The sequence below is a fragment of the Saimiri boliviensis genome, chromosome 19, assembly GCF_048565385.1.
Source record: "Saimiri boliviensis isolate mSaiBol1 chromosome 19, mSaiBol1.pri, whole genome shotgun sequence".
In the NCBI taxonomy this organism is placed as follows: domain Eukaryota; kingdom Metazoa; phylum Chordata; class Mammalia; order Primates; family Cebidae; genus Saimiri; species Saimiri boliviensis.
In genome coordinates, this window is record NC_133467.1 from 11,413,175 (window position 1) to 11,433,695 (window position 20,521).

Here is a 20,521-nt window from a genome sequence, read left to right on the forward strand (position 1 = left end):
ACGTACACATATGAAATATTTTCGTGTACATTTATGTGTCTCTGGACAGAGAGAGGCAGGACAGAGCCAGTCAGGGTCAGGCTCAAGATTCAAGTTCTACTCCCACACAGCTCATGACAAAAGACATTATTATTATTATTTTGAGACGAGTCACTCTGTCGCCCAGGCTGGAGTTCGAGTGGCACCATCTCTGCTCACTGCAACTTCCACCTACCGGGTTCAAACGATTCTCCTGTCTCAGCCTCCTGAGTAGCTGGGATTACAGGCACCTGCTACCACACCTGGCTAATTTTTGTATTTTTAGTAGAGACGGGGTTTCACCATGTTGGCCAGGCCGGTCTCAAACCCCTGGCCCCAAATCTGCCCGCCTCGGCCTCCCAAAATGCTGGGATTACAGACATGAGCCACCACACCTGGCCAACAAAATATATCCTAAATTTTGTTTTTTTTTTCCGTCCCTAAAATGAGCATAATAATAGTACCTACCTCCCATGGGTTTGGAAAGCGTAAATGGTATTGTCTATTGAAAGTGCCTAGCTGGTGCCCCTGACACGCAGTCATGCTCAATAACACTAAGAAGTGAATTTGCTTAAATAGACACACAGATATGCAAGCTATTCATGATGAAGGGCATAAATGCTGACATGCTGTGGTATAACCAAGGTGGCAGGGAAAGTTTCAGGGAAGTAAAGTATACCATGTGAAATACACAGTCCTCTCCACCCTGGAACCATTTCCTCCAGGTGAAATCTTAAACCTCCTTTCAATTCTAAATTAAGTGGCTTAATTAGCTTTTGCTTTACTCCCTACTTCACAAGGGGCTGTGAAAGTCAAAAGTAAGGGCAAAGTTCTGTACAGGAGCTCAGCAAAGCTCTTTCAAGAATCCAGGCACATCTAGGGAATTGCCTGGGCCCCGTTTTATTGCAGAGGTCTGGGCAGTCCTGGAGGGATTTAGAGGAATGAGGTCAGTAGCTGCCGCATAGCCTGGAGTGTTGCCTGGGAGCCGGAATCCCTGGGGCCTTTTTACTAGGTGTGATGGGTGAGGAGCCTCCTCTTTAGGGCAGACACAGCTTCCTGGAGCCTGAAACTTACCACAATTTGGGGCCTTGCTGCAGGCCAGTCCCTCTCTGCTCCTCCCAGTTAGATTGCCAGTTTAGATTGCAGGTACTCTAACTTTACTCCAAAATGGCTGGTCTTGGTGTTGCCAGATACCAATGTTAGAGGACCACGGAGAAGAGCTCCAGGCCTCTCCTCTTCTGGTTGGTCCCTGGTGCTGAGACCAGGGTTGGCGGGAAAATCTGAGAAACATTCAATTGCTGTTGATTTACCAGGGATGTAACCACAGAGGTGGAGTAAATCCATTGAGTCAAATGTGTTCCCACTTGACCACTTGGCAAGTCCCAGCCCTGACCCTCTTCTCTTTCTAGATTCCCAGGGAGATCATAGCATTTCTTTCCCATCTGGGTGGTTGTGGAAAAAGGGGAGGGATTCTCCTATCCCATTTCCAACCTCCAGTCTGAGATAGATGACTTTGGGACATCCTCTGGAAGCCAGGGATGGATGAGATAATGAACCAAGAGCAAGATCAGGTGACCAACTAGTCCCTGTTTCTGCAAGACTTACCTGGTTTTAAAATGGAAATACTCATATCCTGGGGCCTCCCTCAGTCCTGGGTTGGCCACCCTGGAGTCCCGGAACACCCAGCCTAACTATGCTCAGAGGGTACCACAGTCCCAGGCCCGCAGGGACCCTACATCTAGCTTGTCCAGAGTGGTGAAAAATCCAGTCCCCTGCAGAGGCAGTAGAAGGATTTGGGTGAAGTGGACCCTCAAGCTTGCTCCAGAGAGCTTTTTAGAGCGTGGAGTCGACCTGCTTCCCCACCCTGCCAGCCAATTGCTCAGTCCCCTGCCTCAACCCACAGCTGATTTGCGAGGTCCTTAGAACCACTGAGTCTGAGACAGAGCGGGAAGAATTCCAAGAAGCTGTTTCCTCACATAATGAGTGTGAATCTCAGCCTACGACAGAGGTGTGCCAGAAATATCATGTTAATGTATTTACATGAAATTAACATTTCACTCCAAATCCCTATCCCACAGGGATGATGGAAATTTAGTCTCAGCCATTACTAATTAGCAGACCCGAGAGGCTCTTGCACACCCTGAACATGAGGACAGTCCTTTAATCTCAGTTTCCCATGGTCACCACAGACATCATCCCTGGCCAAGCCTTTTTCGTCCGTTGAAGTCAAAGTGCCCTGCTCCACACTCACCCGGGGCAGGGAACTCCTGGCTGAGTCTGGAGGCCTTGTGCTGGGCCCCACTGTGTTCACCAGGCCCATCCTCCTCTGAGGCTTTGCCCCTAGTGTGCTGCCCGGGAGAGAGGAGGAGTGGGCTTCACAGACCTGCAGCCTCTTCCTCTGGTGGGGAAAGTTGGTGGGAAGACAGCAGAACCACTTCTTTGCTCTTTCTATCCCCAAGAGCATCTTCTCTATTTTCTCTCCCCTCTTCAGGACATCTAATGAAATTTCTTTTTGTTGCTGTTTTTGTAGAGATGAGGTCTCACTATGTTGCCCAGGCTGGTCTCAAACTCCTGAGCTCAAGTGGTCCTCCCACCTCAGCCTCTCAAAGTGCTGGATTACAAGCCTGAGCCACTGAACCAGGTTCAAAATTTCTTCAGTGAATTTGAAGTCATTGGCTTCAGGCTGGATGCAGTGACTCACGCCTGTAATCCCAGCCCTTGGGAGGCTGAGGCAGGCAGATCACCTGAGGTCAGGAGTTCGAGACCAGCCTGGCCAACATGGTGAAACCCTCGTCTCTACTAAAAATACAAAAAATAGCCAGGCGTGGTGGCAGGCACCTGTAATCCCAGCTACTCAGGAGGCTGAGACAGGAGAATTACTTGAACTCAGGAGGCGGAGGTAGCAGTGAGCCGAGATCATGCCACTGCACTCCAGCCTGGATGACAGAGTGAGACTCTGTCTCTACATAAATAAATAAATAAATAAATAGTCACTGACTTCAAAGCATTCTGGTTTTGTCCTGAAAATGCTTCTTATAAAAGATTTGGCTCTCTGCTAGAAATAGAGCTGGCTGGCCAGGTGCAGTGACTCATATCTGTAATCCCAGCACTTTGGGAGGCTGAAGTGGGTGGATTACTTGAGATCAGGCGTTTGAGACCAGTCGGCCAACATGGTGAAACCCCCATCCAAAAATTAGCTGGACGTGGTGGCATGCGCCTATAATCCCAGCTACTCGGGAGGCTGAGGCAGGAAAACTGCATGAACCCAGGAGGCGGAGGTTGCAGTAAGCTGAGATCGCACCACTGCACTCCAGCCTGGATGACAAAGCAAGACTCCATCAAAAAACAAACAAACAAACAAACAAACAAAAAACAACAAGAAAGAAAGAAGGAAAGAAGGAAGGAAGGAAGTTAGGAAAGAAAGAAAGACATAGAGCTGGCAGAGGGGGGTGTGGGGAACATGAAACTAGTGAGCACCTCAGTGAAGAGTCCACTGCTCTTATTTGGGGAAGGTTGGATCTCAAGGTCTGGAAAAGGAACATCTTTCAGAAGTGGGTACAGAGCGGGCTCTGCTTATTGTACTAGCAAGTTCTACCATCTGTAGTTTCCCTGGAAACAGCCTGTTTTAGGAATTTCAGTTCCCAACCATGCAACCCCTGGAAATGAGATATGTGAGGCCTGCTTGTTTCAGGTTTCATTCGTTTGTTATTCATTCATCCCTTTCTCAGAGTGTATTTCTTTTTATAACCTGGTGCCCAAAGTGATACTTTTTGACCACAGACCTTTGCTTGGAGACCATGAGGCCAAAACCCTGAAATCTGCTGTTAAAAGAAACACTTCAGCTGAATTCAATTTAAAAGACCTTAATTTAGCAATGATCCATTCATGAATCAGGCAGCCTCTTGTGTCAGAGTAGGCTCTCAGACTCCAGCACAGCCACGTGGCGGAAGACTTATGGACAGAAAAAGGAAGGTGATGTACAGAGAATGGAAGTGAAGTACAGAAACTGTGTATTTCAACACAGTTTGAACAGCTGGCTACATCTGAGTGACCAAAACTTGGTGATTGATTGGCACAAATGTAGGCTACGGCCTGTTTATGCCTCCACTTGTTATGGTTCACCATGTACAGAGAAACCTTTAGGTTGAACTGAAAATATGCAGGGAGACAGCTTTAGGCCAAACTTGATTTAGCACTGCCCTTGACTGGGGACAGAAGGGCAGGAGGGAGATCAAACCTTCTTCTTGGAAAAGTCCTAGGCCCTGGCCCCACACTCTAGTCTCTCATATCTTCTCCAGAATCTTCAGAAAGAAGGCAGGAGGGAAGCCACTGGTTTAAACAGGTCTGGGAAGAAAGCTCAAAGGGGCTATGGAGCAGCCTGCCCTTCAGCCAGGCCAGGAACCAGCTGAGCCCATCTGTTGAACAGCTGGACTGCCAGGGCCTCCTCCAGTACCATCTCCTACTCTCCACTGAGTCAGTTTTGCTTTTTCTTTCACTTTGGATTCCTGAACCAAAGCTCTCCATCCAGAAATATAATTACATGACTAATGGTGTGACCCCATCCCCACCCCAAACACATCCCTTGTGGCATTTCCCATTAGGTACAAAGATCCATTATCCCACAGCAAATTCTAACCTCTAACCAGTGACACACCCTTCCTCTTACATTCCATGGAGAAAAAATTCCATACATAGTCATCGAGTTTCTCCCAAGTGTAATAGAAGAGCGTTGCTGTATGTCCTGGAAACTGGCACATCCACTCTGGATTTCTGAGGGAAATCAAGATCCAGACTTCTGGACCAGCCTCAGAGATGGGAACCCTGCTCCCAACACCTCGCTGCTTTCCCGAGTTCTTTATTAGAGAACCAGTCTCCCTCAGGAGACCTGCTCCTTTGCTTTGCTGCATCCTGATACCAGCATCAATGCAGGTATCTAGGCATGGATCAGGGACTATGGGAAGCCAAGACCAAAGGCTACAGGGTCAACCATGGGCAGATTTGAGCAGAAGGCATTTGCACTCACTCCCTTCTCCAAAACAAAACCCATTGTCTAGGGATCTGATGCTGCCAGCTGCTTTGTCCATCACTGCGCCCACCAGGCAAATAAATTCTGTTTCAAGGCTGAGCACCTTGGCTCACACCTGTAATCCCAGCACTTTGGGAGGCTGAGGAGGGCAGATCACCTGAGGTCGGGAGATCAAAACCAGCCTGGCCAACATGGTAAAATCCCATCTTTACTAAAAATAAAAAAATTAGCCAGGTGTGGTGGCAGGTGCCTGTAATCCCAGCTACTCTGGAGACTGAGGCAGGAGAATCACTTGAACCTGGGAGGTGGATGTTGCAGTGAGCCGAGAGGGTGCCACTGCAGTCCAGCCTGGGTGACAAGAGTGAAACACCATCTCAAAAAAAACTGTTTTGATTCAAGTGTTTCTTTCTTCAGTCAATTAATCTTTCAACAATTACTTATCAAGCACCCAGGATGAACATAGAATGTATTTATCTTTGAGGCACTTACAGTCTAAAAGTATCTGACTTTTCTTTCTTTCTTTCTTTTTCTTTCTTTCCCTTTCTTTCTCTCTCTCTCTCTGTCTCTCTCTTCTCTCTCTCCCTTTCCTTTCCTTTCCTTTTTCCTTCCCTCCCCTCCCCTCCCCTCCCCTCCCCTCCCCTCCCTTCCCTCCCCTCCCCTCCCTTCCCTCCCCTCCCCTCCCCTCCCTCCCCTCCCTTCCCACCCCATCCCCCCCTCCCCTCCCCTCCCTTCCCTCCCCTCCCCTCCCCTCCCCTCCCATCCCCTCCCCTCCCCTCCCTTCCCTTCCCTCCCCTCCCCCCTTCCCTCCCCTCCCCTCCCCTTCCCACCCCATCCCTCCCCTCCCCTCCCCTTCCCTTCCCACCCATCCCTCCCCTCCCCTCCCCTCCCTTCCCCTCCCTCCCCTCCCCTCCCCTCCCTCCCCTCCCGTCCCCTCCCCTCCCCTCCCCTCCCTCCCCTCCCGTCCCCTCCCCTCCCGTCTCCTCCCCTCCCCTCCCCCCTCCCCTCCCCTCCCCTTCCCTTCCCACCCATCCCTCCCCTCCCCTCCCCTCCCCTCCCCTCCCCTCCCCTCCCTTCCCTTCCCTTCCCCTCCCCTCCTCTCCTCTCTCCTCTCCTCTCCTTTCCTTCTTTTCTTTTCTTTCTTTTCTTTTCTGAGATAGAGTCTCACTCTGTCTCCCAGGCTGGAGAGCAGTGGCACAGTCTCAGCTCATTGCAACCTCCGCCTTCCAGGTTCAAGCGATTCTCCTGCCTCAGCCTCTCAAGTAGCTGGGACTACAGGCACGTGCCACCACACCTGGCTAATTTTTTGTGTTTTTAGTACAGATGGGGTTTTACCGTGTTAGCCAAGATGGTCTCAATCTCCTGACCTTGTGATCCACCTGCCTCGGCCTCCCAAAGTGTTGGGATTACAGGCATGAGCCACCGTACCCAACCTATTCACTTATTTTAAAATACTTATTGAGCACCCAGCCAGGTGAGAAACAAAGTAGATATTACCTGCCTGTGCACCTTACTTTCCGGTGGGGAAGACAGACAATAAACATTTGGATTGTTTCTCATGGATTATCTTACTTAACACCTAGAACACTGCTGGGAAGTGAAATCTCTATTTCCATTTTATAGATATGGAGACCAAGGCTCAAACGGATTGCTGGGTTGTGACTAGTCCAAGACCACAAAGTTTTTGAATGGCAGAGCAGGACTTCAAACAAGTCTTACTCCAGATAGACAAGATAGACAGGTGGGAATAACCCCATCTATCTTGTGCTGCCGGCCACAGGGGAGGATGCGACCCTTGAGCTGGGCTTTGAATGGTGAAGAGGACTGGGTGAAGTAGGTAAAAAGATAAGAGCTTTTGAAGTAGGGAAGAGGATATATTCAGTAGGGGAACACCCGCCGAATTTGGGGAGATGGTTCTGGTTGGTTGAAATAGGTGGATCCTGGTATTTATTTGGTATTAACTTTTGAGCATGCAGCAAAATCATTAAGTTTAATAACTACATGTATTAGCTGCTCTCAAGAGTATTTAAATTTCAAATGAGCAAGTCAATATTTAATCCAAAAGAGTAAAAGCCTGGGGATGGAACATCAGTCACCAGATATGGCCACTGAGGAATTGTTTTATCTTTCTTTTTTTTTTTTTTTCACTCGTCAGAGCCCAGCATTCCACAGGCTGGTTCTAACTGGCTGTATCCTACATTTTTCCAGCCAACCAGCCATGGGCTAACTGCTTCCTACATCCATCAGCTATGGGAAAACAACCAAAGAAAATAAACAGAGGAAGAGCCTGGGGCATTAGCCACTCCAGAAGAAATCCCAGGGCCCCAGGATAAATGGAACAAAGACAAACATTTGGCTATTCAGGCTCAGATGGTTTTTATCAGAGAGTCCAGCTCCAGCCAGGAAGCCTGATGGACTCTTGCACCCCAGGGATTAGGCCACTGATACCAAATTACAGGCTCAGAGGAAGGAGGCTCAGGTCCTACCAATGGGGGATTCTGGTGGTTCTCGTGTGAAAGGCCCTGCTGGTTTGGTTTCCAGGCTGTTGACTTGAGTCTGGAATCCCCTGCCTTCCCACACCCCCAGTTAAGTTGGCAGTGGAGTGAGGATGATTTCCTCTGGGAAGCCTCTCTTAAGAATGGTTCTTTCTCTTTTTTTGCATTAAGAGAGCCATCCTGGAAATGCATTTCCACCTGCTGGACTCTGACCCTGCTAGTTTCCACCCAGCCTTCCCTCCAGAGAGTGGCAGGGGCCAGAGAATCCTTTACTGAAATGGAGGGAGCATGTTTCAGAAGCTGCTCACATACTGCGTGGCTTTGCCAGAGTTCCTTCTTTGCATCTTTTTAAACTCATCCAGAAGTATACTAAAATTAAATACTCTAAGGGTGATGCAGAGTAATGAATGGGAAGGTGCCAGCCTCTCAGTGCTGTGGTAAGCTGGGGAAAAAATAAGGGGGAATATATTTTCAAATAGAAATATTTTTTAACCAAAAAAGTTTCAAGTCTCTAAAATATGAGTCTTAAAAATGGATTCTGAAGAGGTATGATGTGGAGAAAGAGTCTTCAAGGCAGAGCAGAGTAGATTCCACTCACTTGTTAGCTGTGCAACTTGGACAGCTTATTAAATCTCACTGAATCTTGGTTTCTCCACCTGTGAAGTAAGAGCTGAGGCACATATCTCCGAAGATAGTTGTCATAAGGATTAAATGTCATAAGCTCCTAGTACTGTGAATTCACAGAGCAGGAACCTTGATCAACGTTTCCTCCTCTCCTTCCCAATGGCCCCACGTGCCTCCCTGACTATCCTTATCCGGAGGAGAAACAGAAGTGGGCCGCAGTCGCTGATGTACTGTACCTAGAAGAGAGCACTGTTTGGGAGGGAAGGTCAGGCTTTGGCTCGCTGATCTCAGGATGGCCCTGCGGAGAAACTTGCCAGTTAAGCCTGCCAGGGAAAATCCACAGACATGGGCTCCTGCTGCTAACAGAAGTCAAGCCCTCTGTTTAAGACACCCTAATGGCATCTCTTTGTGATTGGAATGAAACCCCGTCTTCATCGTGATCTGGTCCTTGTCTACTTTTCTGACTGCTGTGTGCCCGAGTCCCACCTTGTTTATTTGATCAATTTTCCCCACCTCAGTGTCCTTGTACTAGCTGTGACCTTCTTGGGAATCTTCTTCTCCCAGATATCCCCATGCCCTTCACTTCTTATCACTTAGGTTTCAACATAAGGGTCATTTTGCTTTAGAATCATTATTACTTAACTCTACTTGTTGTTTTCTTTTTACTTATTTATTTTTCAGAGACAAGGTCTCACTCTGCTAGAGTGCAGTGGTGCGATCATAGCTCACTGCAGCCTTGAACTCCTGGGCTCAAGCGATCCTCTTGCCTCAGCCTCAAAAGTAGCTGGAACTCAAGCATGTGCCACCACACTCAGCTAATTTAAAATAAATTTTTCTTTTCTGTAGAGATGAGGTCTCACTGCCATGTTGCCCAGGCTGGTCTGGAACTCCTGGGCTCAAGTGATCCTCCCACCTTGGCCTTTTAAAGTGCTGGGATTACAGGCATGAGTCATCACACCTTGCCATGATGTTATCTTATTTATATGTTTATTTGTTTATGATCTCTCCCTACTTGAAGGTAAGTCCCTTGAGTGCAGGAAACTTGCCTGTCTTATTTGCCAACACCAGAGCAATGCCCAGTTCACCATATACACTCAATAAGTTTGTTGAATGAAAGGGTACTTGAGGACAGCTTGGTTGGAGGAGTTCAGCTCATAAGAGAGTTTGCCTCCATCATGGGATGTGGCCCAAACTTTTGCTGGTTACCCATAATATATTAGTCACTATAAGATATTAGCTACCCCGTAATAACCTACCCTTATCCTCACAGCAGTAGATAGGATTGAAAATAACCATTTGTTTAATGTCTCACACTAGATAGTGATCTGTCCAAGAAGTGAAACCATATCTGTCTTGCTCAATGCTGCGTCCCTGGTGTCTAGGAAAATGCCTGGCTAAGACCACAAGGCATCCACCCACTCAAAGCATCCCCTTAAATCCAGCAGGGAAGGTCTTGAAATTCAGCCTCTTGGAGGGATGAGTGAACTTGACGTTCCTTCCAAGAGCTCTGCTGCCTGGGTCATGAGTGTGTTCTCTTCCAAGGCCAAGTTGCTTCCTGACTCAACATGTCTCATATCCTTCCCTCAGATTCCCCACATTTGGGGAAGCAGAGTCTACCCCCTCCCACTTCCTCTCCTCATCCCTATCCCTGCCTCCCCTGGGTAGCGTTTGACCAGATGAAAAGATATGCTCAAAGCTGTGCCTGTGAGCAGGAAGTAGAAGCAGGATGAATGTCACAGACCCCACCTCTGAGGCTCAGCACAGGCCAGTGCTAAACTGAAGTCCTCCAGTGCTAAACTGTGTGCTGCAGGGGAAGAAGATTGTGCCCTGACCCTTCCCACGGTGTGGGGTCACATTGGTCACCATCAAAAATGAAATTTACCAAGTAGAATGGAACCGCAGGACAGTTCTACTGCATTGGCCAACTACCCACCCCACCCCCAAGGGCAAGACCCACAGAGAGCTCTCCGTGAAGACAGGACGTGCTGGTCCCCTCAGTCCCAGAGGCCTGGGCACACTCCTGCAGGCTCCATAGAAAGGGGATCTGAATGCCCTATGCTTCCTGGGGTCAGATGTCTGCCTTACACTCCCAACTCCCCAGGGCATAGGAGGAATGTCCTTATTCATGCTGGGCTTCTCAGAGGTGCTGAGGTACCTGTCCTATGAGTACCTCATTTTGACCCCATCCTAAACCAGGCCAGAATATTAGCAACTTAGGCAATTGCCCACGTGATTTAAAACAATTCCCGGCCAGGCACAGTGGCCCACGTCTGTAATTCCAGCACTTTGGGAGGCCAAGACGGGTGGATCACGAGGTCAGGCGATCGAGACCATCCTTGCCAACACCGTGAAACCCCGTGTCTACTAAAAATACAAAAATTAGCCGGGCGTGGTGGTGCACACCTGTAATCCCAGCTACTCGGGAGGCTGAGGCAGAAGAATCGCTTGAACCTGGGAGGCAGAGGTTGCAGCGAGCAGAGATCGCATCACTACACTCCAGCCTGGTTGACAGAGCGAGGCTCTGTCTCAAAGAAATGAACAAAAAAACAAACTCCCAAAGGTGGGTGCACATCAGAAGGATTAGGGAGCTTTGTAAAGAGAACAGCTCCAGCCCCTTGACACACACTATATCAAAATTTCTCAGGTAAGGTCTGGGGAATCTGTTTTGTTGTTGTTTATTTTATTTTATTTTATTTTTTTCACAAATAATACTTCTATTTGTCACCCTTAAAATTCTGAATTTTAGGCCGGGCGCGGTGGCTCAAGCCTGTAATCCCAGCACTTTGGGAGGCCAAGATGGGTGGATCACGAGGTCAAGAGATCGAGACCATCCTGGTCAACATGGTGAAACCCCATCTCTACTAAAAATACAAAAAATTAGCTGGGCATGGTGGCGCGTGCCTGTAATCCCAGCTACTCAGGAGGCTGAGGCAGGAGAATTGCCTGAACCCAGGAGGCGGAGGTTGCGGTGAGCCGAGTTCGCGCCATTGCACTCCAGCCTGGGTAACAAGAGCGAAACTCCGTCTCAAAAAAAAAAAAAAAAAAAAAAAGTCTGAATGTTAACAGATTCTTGGTCCAGTGGCTCTTATCCACCAGCTTGCTCAACTTTAGCTCCTGTCTCTCCCCCAGGAGTTTTTCCAGAGCTACTATCTTCATGGTGAAAGTAGTGGCTCTGGAAAAACTAATGGAAACATTACGGGGAAGACAGATTGGCAAACCTTTTCTGTTTTCCAGTGCTGCCTGGGATCAATTTATTGAACACTTCTTTCAAGTTATTTGTCTACAGCGACCACCCAGCCCCCCACCCCGTCATGATTACCATCATCTTCTCCTGGATTTGGCCAGCCTGGTGGTGCTGAGCCTAAGAGGTCTTCCATATCTGATTGTCACCTCTTTTTAGTAAAACCAATATGGAATAGATGAAGCTAATAGCCATTGGTAGTCTTGACATCAACCTGAGAGCTTCAATCATGGTCTGCCATTTTTTTTTTTTTTTTTTTTTTTTTAAGATGAGGTCTTGCCCTTGTCAGCCAGACTGGAGTGCAGTGGCACAATCTTGGCTCACTGCAACCTCCACCTCCAGGTTCAAGTGATTCTCCTGCCTCAGCTCCAGGAGTAGCTGGGATTACAGGCATGCCCCACCACGCCCAACTAATTTTTTGTATTTTTAGTAGAGACGGGGTTTCACCATGTTGGCCAGGCTGGTCTCAAACTCCTGACCTCGTGATCTGCCCACCTTGGCCTCCCAAAGTGCTGGAATTACAGGTGTGAGCCACTGCGCCCCACTGGTCTGCCATTTTTTTGATCATGGAACACATTTTGTCACGGGTAAGAACCATGCCATGGAAGTGAGTCAGGCAGTTTTTGCCCTGGAGATCTTCAGTAATTAGCTTGAATTTTCTAAATGCAACTTTAGCATTATGCAGATTAGCAAGACTCACTTCAAAGGCACAACCCTTGAGGCTATCACAACCCCATGCAATTTTGGTTTCTTGCATCCTTGGGACTGATGTTTTTCCATTATTTCTTTATTCTTTTTTTTTTTTTAATTGCATTTTAGGTTTTGGGGTACATGTGAAGAACATGCAAGATTGTTGCATAGGTACACACATGGCAGTGTGGTTTTCTGCCTTCCGTCCCCTCGCCTGTATCTGCCATTTCTCCCCATGCTATCTCTTCCCACCTCCCCAACCTCACCCCTCCCCCATTTCTCCCCAACAGACCCCAGTGTGTAGTGCTCCCCTCCCTGTGTCCATGTGTTCTCATTGATCAACACCCGCCTATGAGTGAGAACATGCGGTGTTTGATTTTCTGCTCTTGTGTCAGTTTGCTGAGAATGATGGTTTCCAGGTTCATCCATGTCCCAACAAAGGATGTGAACTCATCGTTTTTGATGGCTGCGTAATATTCCATGGCGTATATGTACCACATTTTCCCTATCCAGTCTATCATCAATGGGCATTTGGGTTGGTTCCAGGTCTTTGCTATTGTGAACAGTGCTGCAGTGAACATTCGTGTGCATGTGTCATTATAGTAGAATGATTTATAATCCTTTGGATATATACCCAGTAATGGGATTGCTGGATCAAATGGGATTTCTATTTTTAGGTCCTTGAGGATTCGCCACAATGTCTTCCACAATGGTTGAATTAATTTACATTCCCACCAACAGTGTAAAAGTGTTCCTGTTTCTCCACATCCTCTCCAGCATCTGTTGTCTCCAGATTTTTTAATGATCGCCATTCTAACTGGTGTGAGATGGTATCTCAATGTGGTTTTGATTTGCATTTCTCTAATGACCAGTGATGATGAGCATTTTTTCATATGTTGGTTGGCCTCCTGTATGTCTTCTTTCGTAAAGTGTCTGTTCCTATCCTTCGCCCATTTTTGAATGGGCTTGTTTGTTTTTTTCTTGTAGATCTGTTTTAGTTCTTTGTAAATTCTGGATATCAGCCCCTTGTCAGATGGGTAGACTGCAAACATTTTTTGCCATTCTGTTGGTTGCCGATTCACTCTACTGACTGTTTCTTTTGCCGTGCAGAAGCTGTGGAGTTTGATTAGGTCCCATTTGTCTATTTTGGCTTTTGTTGACATTGCTTTTGGCGTTTTGGTCATGAAGTCCTTGCCTACACCTGTGTCCTGAATGGTTTTGCCTAAATTTTCTTCTAGGGTTTGTATGGTGTTAGGCCTGATGTTTAAGTCTTTAATCCATCTGGAGTTAATTTTGGTGTAAGGTGTCAGGAAGGGGTCCTGTTTCTGCTTTCTGCACATGGCTAGCCAGTTTTCCCAACACCATTTATTAAACAGGGAATCCTTTCCCCATTGCTTGTTTTTTTTTTTTTGTTTGTTTTTTTTTTTTAGACGGAGTTTCGCTCTTGTTACCCAGGCTGGAGTGCAATGGCACGATCTCGGCTCACTGCAACCTCCGCCTCCTGGGCTCAGGCAATTCTCCTGTCTCAGCCTCCTAAGTCGCTGGGATTACAGGCAAGCGCCACCATGCCCAGCTAGTTTTTTGTATTTTTAGTGGAGACGGGGTTTCACCATGTTGACCAGGATGGTCTCGATCTCTCGACCTCGTGATCCACCCGCCTCGGCCTCCCAAAGTGCTGGGATTACAGGCTTGAGCCACCGCGCCCTGCCCATTGCTTGTTTTTGTCAGGTTTGTCGAAGATCAGATGGTTGTGGGTATGTTGTATTTCCTCTGAGGCCTCTGTTCTGTTCCATTGGTCTATATCTCTGTTTTGATTACTGTAGCCTTGTAGTATAGTTTGAAGTCCGGTAGTGTGATGCCTCCTGCTTTGTTCTTTTTGCTTAGAATTGACTTGGCTATGCGGGCTCTCTTTTGGTTCCATATGAAGTTTGAGGTGTTTTTTTTCCAGTTCTGTGAAGAAGGTCATTGGTAGCTTGATGGGAATAGCGTTGAATTTGTAAATTACTTTGGGCAGTATGGCCATTTTCATGATGTTGATTCTTCCTAACCATGAACATGGAATGTTTCTCCATCTGTTTGTGTCCTCTCTTATTTCATTGAGCAGTGGCTTGTAGTTCTCCTTGAAGATGTCCTTTATGTTCCTTGTTAGTTGTATTCCTAGGTATTTTATTCTCTTTGTAGCAATTGTGAATGGCAGTTCGTTCTTGATTTGGCTCTCTTTAAGTCTGTTACTGGTGTATAGGAATGCTTGTGATTTTTGCACATTGATTTTGTATCCTGAGACTTTGCTGAAGTTGTTTATCAGTTTCAGGAGATTTTGGGCTGAGATGATGGGGTCTTCTAGATATACAATCATGTCATCTGCAAATAGAGACAATTTGATTTCCTCCTTTCCAATTTGAATACCCTTTATTTCTTTCTCTTGCCTGATTGCTCTGGCTATATTCCAGTACTATATTGAATAGGAGTGGTGAGAGAGGGCATCCTTGTCTAGTGCCAGATTTCAAAGGGAATGCTTCCAGTTTTTGCCCATTCAGCATGATATTGGCTGTTGGTTTGTTGTAAATAGCTTTTATTGTTTTGAAATACGTTCCGTCAATACCTAGTTTATTGAGGGTTTTTAGCATAAAGGGCTGTTGAATTTTGTCAAAGGCCTTCTCTGCATCAATTGAGATAATCATGTGGTTTTTGTCTTTGGTTCTGTTTATGTGGTGAATTACGTTTATGGACTTGTGTATGTTGAACCAGCCTTGCATTCCCAGGATGAATCCTACTTGATTATGGTGGATGAGCTTTTTGATATGCTGTTGCAATTGGTTTGCCAGTATTTTATTGAAGATTTTTCATCTATGTATGGATATTGGCCTGAAATTTTCTTTTCTTGTTGAGTCTCTGCCGGGTTTTGGTATCAGGATGATGTTTGTCTCATAAAATGATTTGGGAAGGATTCCCTCTTTTTGGATTGTCTGGAATAGTTTCAGAAGGAATGGTATCAGCTCCTCTTTATATGTCTGGTAGAATTTGGCTGTGAACCCATGTGGACCTGGGCTTTTTTTGGGTGGTAGGCTCTTTATTGCTGCCTCGACTTCAGACCTTGTTACTGGTCTATTCAGGGTTTTGGCTTCTTCCGGGTTTAGGCTTGGGAGGATGCAGGTGTCCAGGAATTTATCCATTTCTTCCAGGTTTACTAGTTTATGTGCATAGAGTTGTTTGTAATAATCTCTGATGATGGTTTGGATTTCTGTGGAATCTGTGGTGATATCCCCTTTATCATTTTTTCATTATTTCTTATGTGGAACATATAGCTGGTGTTTTCACACCATACCCGTCTTACAAAGTGGATCAAGTGCTCTCTTCTTGGCTCCCTTTTTGCCACTTTTTGTAAAGCAGTTGTTCTTGCCAGCTACCTTAGTGCTGCCTAGAGAACCCAAAGGGTGAAAGTGCAACTCTGGTGAGAATTTAGGCTTAAGGGGTGGGAGAGCACAAGGGATGCGGGTTTAATTAGAGTGGCCAGAGAGGATCTCACCAAGAAAGTAACATTTAAGTGAAACATTTTGAGCCAAGGAGCAACATAATTTGGCTTATATTTTAATATTACCAGTCTGGCTATTGGAAATAGATTTAAAAAGGCAAGAAAATAATGAGAGACCAGAGCAATCCAAAGGAGAGATGATAGAGGTGAACTAGTTTCCTAGTTTTGCAAACTTGGTGGCTTAGGATAACACATCTTTATTCTCTTACAGTCCCGGAAGTCAGAGTCTGAAATAGGTTTCACTGGGTCCAAACCAAGCTGTTGGCAAGGCCGTGCTCCCTCCAGAGGATCTAGGGAAAAACTGGTTTCCTTGACTTTTCCAGCTTCTAGAGCTGCATTTGTTGCATTCATTGGCTCACGGTCCCTTCCTCCAACTTCAAGGCTCGCAGTGTATCATTTCAAATCTCTTTCTGCTCCAACTTCTCATTATCGTCTCTCTTCTGGGTCCGGTCTCCTTCTGCCTATTGTAAGGGTACTTATTGCATTTAGGGCCTGCCCAGACAACCCAGGATAATCTCAAGATTCTTAGTTTAATCATATCTGCAGAGTCTTTTTTGCCATATTCACAGGTTCCAGGGATTAGAACCTGGATATCTTTCGGGTTCATTATTCAGCTTACCAGAAGAGGCTTGGACTGATACAGAAGGGATGGACATGGTGAGAAATGAGCAGATTCTTGGATTTGTTTAGAAGGTAGAGTCCATTGGACTAATTTATAGACTGAATGTGGGATATGAGAGAAAGAGAGGAATCAAGGAAAATATCAAAGCTTTTTGTCTGAGCAATTATAAGAGAATTTCTATTTATGAAAAAGCTTATAGAAAAACCATTTCTTTGAGGGGAGTGGTTGGTTTAACTGTTTACATTAGCGGGTCTAGGAGCTTACGGACATACTGTGTTTGCAATGCCCTATCCAAGTGAGCATGTTGAGAAGGCAGCTGATATAGGAGCCTGCAGTTCAGGAGAGAAGTTAATGCTGGAAATGTTAATTTGGAAGCCTGTAGTGTGCTTTTAAAGCTTTGTAATTATGAAGGGTGTGAGTGTGGATAGAAAAGAAAGAACGTCCAGGGATGGAGGCCTGGAGGAGTCCAGTGACACAAAGGCATAGAAAAGGAGGAATTAGCACAGGGGGCCAAACAGGAGTAGCCAGCAGCCAGAGAGGTAGGAGGAAGACCAGGACAGGGTAGTGTCTGGAGGCCTGGTGAAGGCAGGCAGTGGGGGGTTGGGGTGGGAACGACAGCTGAGCTCCTGGAGGGAGATGGGTACTCATTGGCCTGAGGGCACATCTCACCAACTCTAGCACCTAGTACCTTCCCTTTCTTAACATGCATACATGCATACACACACACGCACATGCACACACACACACACACACACACAAATACCCTCCAGCAGGAAAACTGTTTCTAAGCAGCGTAGCTTATTGAGTAAGGCCTGATTTTGGGGGCAAGGGATCCAGATTTTCTCACATAATCCTCCAAACAGTTGCCACAAAAACAGGAGCAGAGAGCATCTGCAGTCTCTGGCCTGAACCCCCGCCCTGATCCCCTAAAGCTGTAGATCTTGTCTCATAGATCCTGTCTCCCTTGACCCATCTGTGATTCCCAGGGACAAGTCTGTCACTGTTTTTGGAAAAGGAAAACATCTTAAGCAGAAAGGCCTCCATCTGCTTGCCACCCACTGAACAGCCTGGCACAGTTATTGATTGGGCGCTCAGATCATTAGGTACTGAGTGGAGAGCAGCAGCTGCACTGATGTCACCCACAGGGCAATTGCCCCACGAGGACTGCTATTCCGAGCCATTATTTTCATGATTTAAACTAGAATGCTCACTTTCTATAGACCCATTATTACAAATATCATATATGAAACATTCATCAAGTTTACAGAATCAATTTGAAGGCAGATCCTACATTATGCAATTTATACTAGATAATGTTGAAACATCTACACAGCCATGCAGTTTAGGGATCCCCATGGATACCAGCTTGGATGGATTCTCTCTTCTCTCTTCTCCCCTCTCCTCTCCTCCTCTCTTTTCTATCTCTTTCTCTGCCAATTTCCCCAGACCTTTACTTCAGTGCTTAGACCACTGGTTCAACAGCTTTGTTGCATATTGATATCATCTGGGGAATGTAAAGAAATACTGCTGCCTGAGTCCCAGCCCCAGAGAGTCTGGTTTAACTGATCTCAGGTGTGAGCTGACTTTGTTTGAAGTCCTTCAGGTGATTCTAATATGTAGCCAAGTTTGAGAACCAGTGTCTAAGTAGAGAGTCCCAGTGCAATATCCTAAACGCCATGGCAGGAGGAGCTGGCTCTAACTCCAACTGCCCTGCCTCTCCCTACCGTTTCTGGTTTATAAGACAAGAGACTTGGTACCAGTTTACCTGATCTGAACACCAACAGTAGTTGTGCTGTGTTGTGCAATGCTCTATATCTTCCAGATTACATGATCCAGTGGTGCTCTGATATTCTACACCTAGCTTTCTAACTTCTCTCTACAACTTTCCTCCTAAGACACTTTCAGCCAATTTTTAATGTTGGCAACATCAGCACTCCAGCTTCAAGTCTGGGTCTAGTTGTAAGCAATAGGAGAAGCAGCGTAAAGGTGGACAGAAATATTCAGGAGTGCACACACAAACACACACACACACACACAAAACCAATAAATCAGGTTTAGAAATGGAATTCTGCTGGAGAGAAGAAATCCTCTGCAGAAATCCCCTGGAGAGAAGGGGCCACCGTGACCCCGTGTATCTGTTTTTGTGCCACTTGTTTAGAGGATTATGGGAAAAAATCTGGGTCCCTAGCCCTCAAAGCAGGCATTGTCCAAGATCTAAACAGTAATATGCCCAGGCTAGATCCAAGTCTATTAAGTGCCATAATTTTCAGGCTCTTTCAAAATAAAAAATTGGCAGAAATTTCCAGAAAGCAACTTGGTGATATGTCTCAAGAATTATGTCCAGTTTATATTCAATTATATCATTTCTTTCCCTAAGGAAATAATCAGAGATGTGATAAAATATTTATGTATAAAGATCTTCATTAAAGTGTTATGTATAATTGCAAAAAATCAGAAGTAACTGTCCAACTTTGCACAATATAGGACCAGTTTAATATAACATAGTATAAAATATACAGATTGTTATGTTTCCAAATAATTTTTAACAATGTGAGAAAATGCTCAAAATGCAATAATACTAAATGGAAAAATGTTAAGTAAAACGACTAATTTTATAGTTTAATCCAATTGTGGATATAGACACCTATTTGCAGAAAGAAAGAAAACTACAGATATACACTAGACCGTTCACAATCACACACCTGGATTGTATGGTTGTAATTGATTGGTATTTTTTTTTCTGGATTCCTAAGCTTGCATTGCATCCACAGTCAGAAAATAAAAATGTTATTTCTTTTACATTAGAAGAAGGTTTTGGCTAGGTGTAATGACTCATGCCTGTAATCTCAATACTTTGGGAGGCTGAGGTGGGAGTATCACTTGAGCCCAGGAGTTTGAGACCAGCCTGGCCAACATAGCAAGATCCCCTCTCTACAAAAATATAATAAAAAAGATTAGCCAGGCATGGGAGTATGTGCCTGTGGTCTCAGCTATTTGGAAGGCTGAGGTGGAAGGATTGCTGGAGCCCAGGAGGTCGAGGCTGCAGTGAGCCATGATCATGCCACTGCACTCCAGCCTGGGTGGCAGAGTGAGACCATGACTCAAAACAAACAAACAAAAAGTTTCATTTCTCATATGGAGAAATGAAAGCTTCTATCAAAGGCTGATCTCTGAAGTGACCCTAATCATCATCATGCTCTCCCTACCACAGCCTGGGTGCCCAGGGATGCATTCCAAGCACTTATTGCTCTTCACTGCCCTTGAGTCCCCCAGCAGTTTTTATGAGGGTGAGACAGAAAAATGTTTAGTCCCTCTCTTGACATCCATCTGTGGCCTCAAATATGCGTGCTGAACAGAGGGGTCTCTTTCACTCCGGAGGGTGTTTACCAGGTAAGGACGTGACATCATTCATAGGCTTCTGCAGCATTGTGCACTCAATGGGAGTCTCAGGAATTGGAGAGATCTTGCCCAGAAATGTAAGAATTCATTTATTCCTGACATCTAGAGTATTTATTAAGCAACTTCTTTGTGTCAGGCAATGTTTTCACTTATTCTGTTAACACTGTTAAGGGTGTTCCTTGAAGGAGCTCGCTGATGGGGCTGAGAAAAAGGCCAGTTTAGGACTAAAGCCTGGGGTTCCATGTGGAAGAACGGGAGAGGATTCTGCCACGCTAAGTCATTGCGTTGTAGGAGTTTGGGCTTATGGTTTTACTAAAGGGCCCTCTCTCTCTTTCTTCAGATGGAGGTGATTGTTGGAGACTTTGGGATTGTGGTGGTGCCCCGGGATGCGGCCGACACAGACCGAATCATGAATCACTCCTCAATACTCCGCAAATACAAAGTGAGTCCTCTCTCCTGCTAGTGCACCTCTGTGATGTGGCCCTTCTCTGAGAGTCCTGGCAGCTAGAGGAGTGGGAGAGCAAAAGGAGTTTAGTGGGAGGAGCTGGCCACTGACTCTCTCTGCTCTGTCCTCAGAACAACATCATGGTGGTGAAAGATGACATCAACCATCCCATGTCTGTCGTCAGCTCAACCAAGAGCAGGTATGTTAGACCAATGGCCAGAGAGACTTTAGTCAACCCAGCTTACAAGTCTCCACATAACTTTCCTCCATCAAAGATGACCCAGAGATTCAGGCAGACATCTGCTGCCCTGGTGTTTAGCTTTGTGTTTAGACCTCATTTATTCCCAGCCACTTATTTTTATTTATTTATTTATTTTTGAGACAGAGTCTCACTCTTGTTGCCCAGGCTGGAGTACAGTGGCACAATCTTGG

The 20,521-nt window shown here is 46.0% G+C and overlaps 1 protein-coding gene across 3 annotated transcripts in view; it reads left to right on the forward strand.

The window, feature by feature from the left end:
- The window catches only part of NMNAT2 (nicotinamide nucleotide adenylyltransferase 2), a 222,255-nt gene that overhangs the window by 190,490 nt on the left and 11,244 nt on the right, over positions 1-20,521 (forward strand). For all 3 annotated transcript variants that reach the window (XM_074389970.1, XM_074389969.1, XM_003925303.4), the window contains 2 exons: positions 19,985-20,086; positions 20,221-20,288. In XM_074389970.1, coding sequence (XP_074246071.1) covers positions 19,985-20,086; positions 20,221-20,288 — 170 coding nt within the window. The remainder of the gene's footprint in view (positions 1-19,984; positions 20,087-20,220; positions 20,289-20,521) is intronic.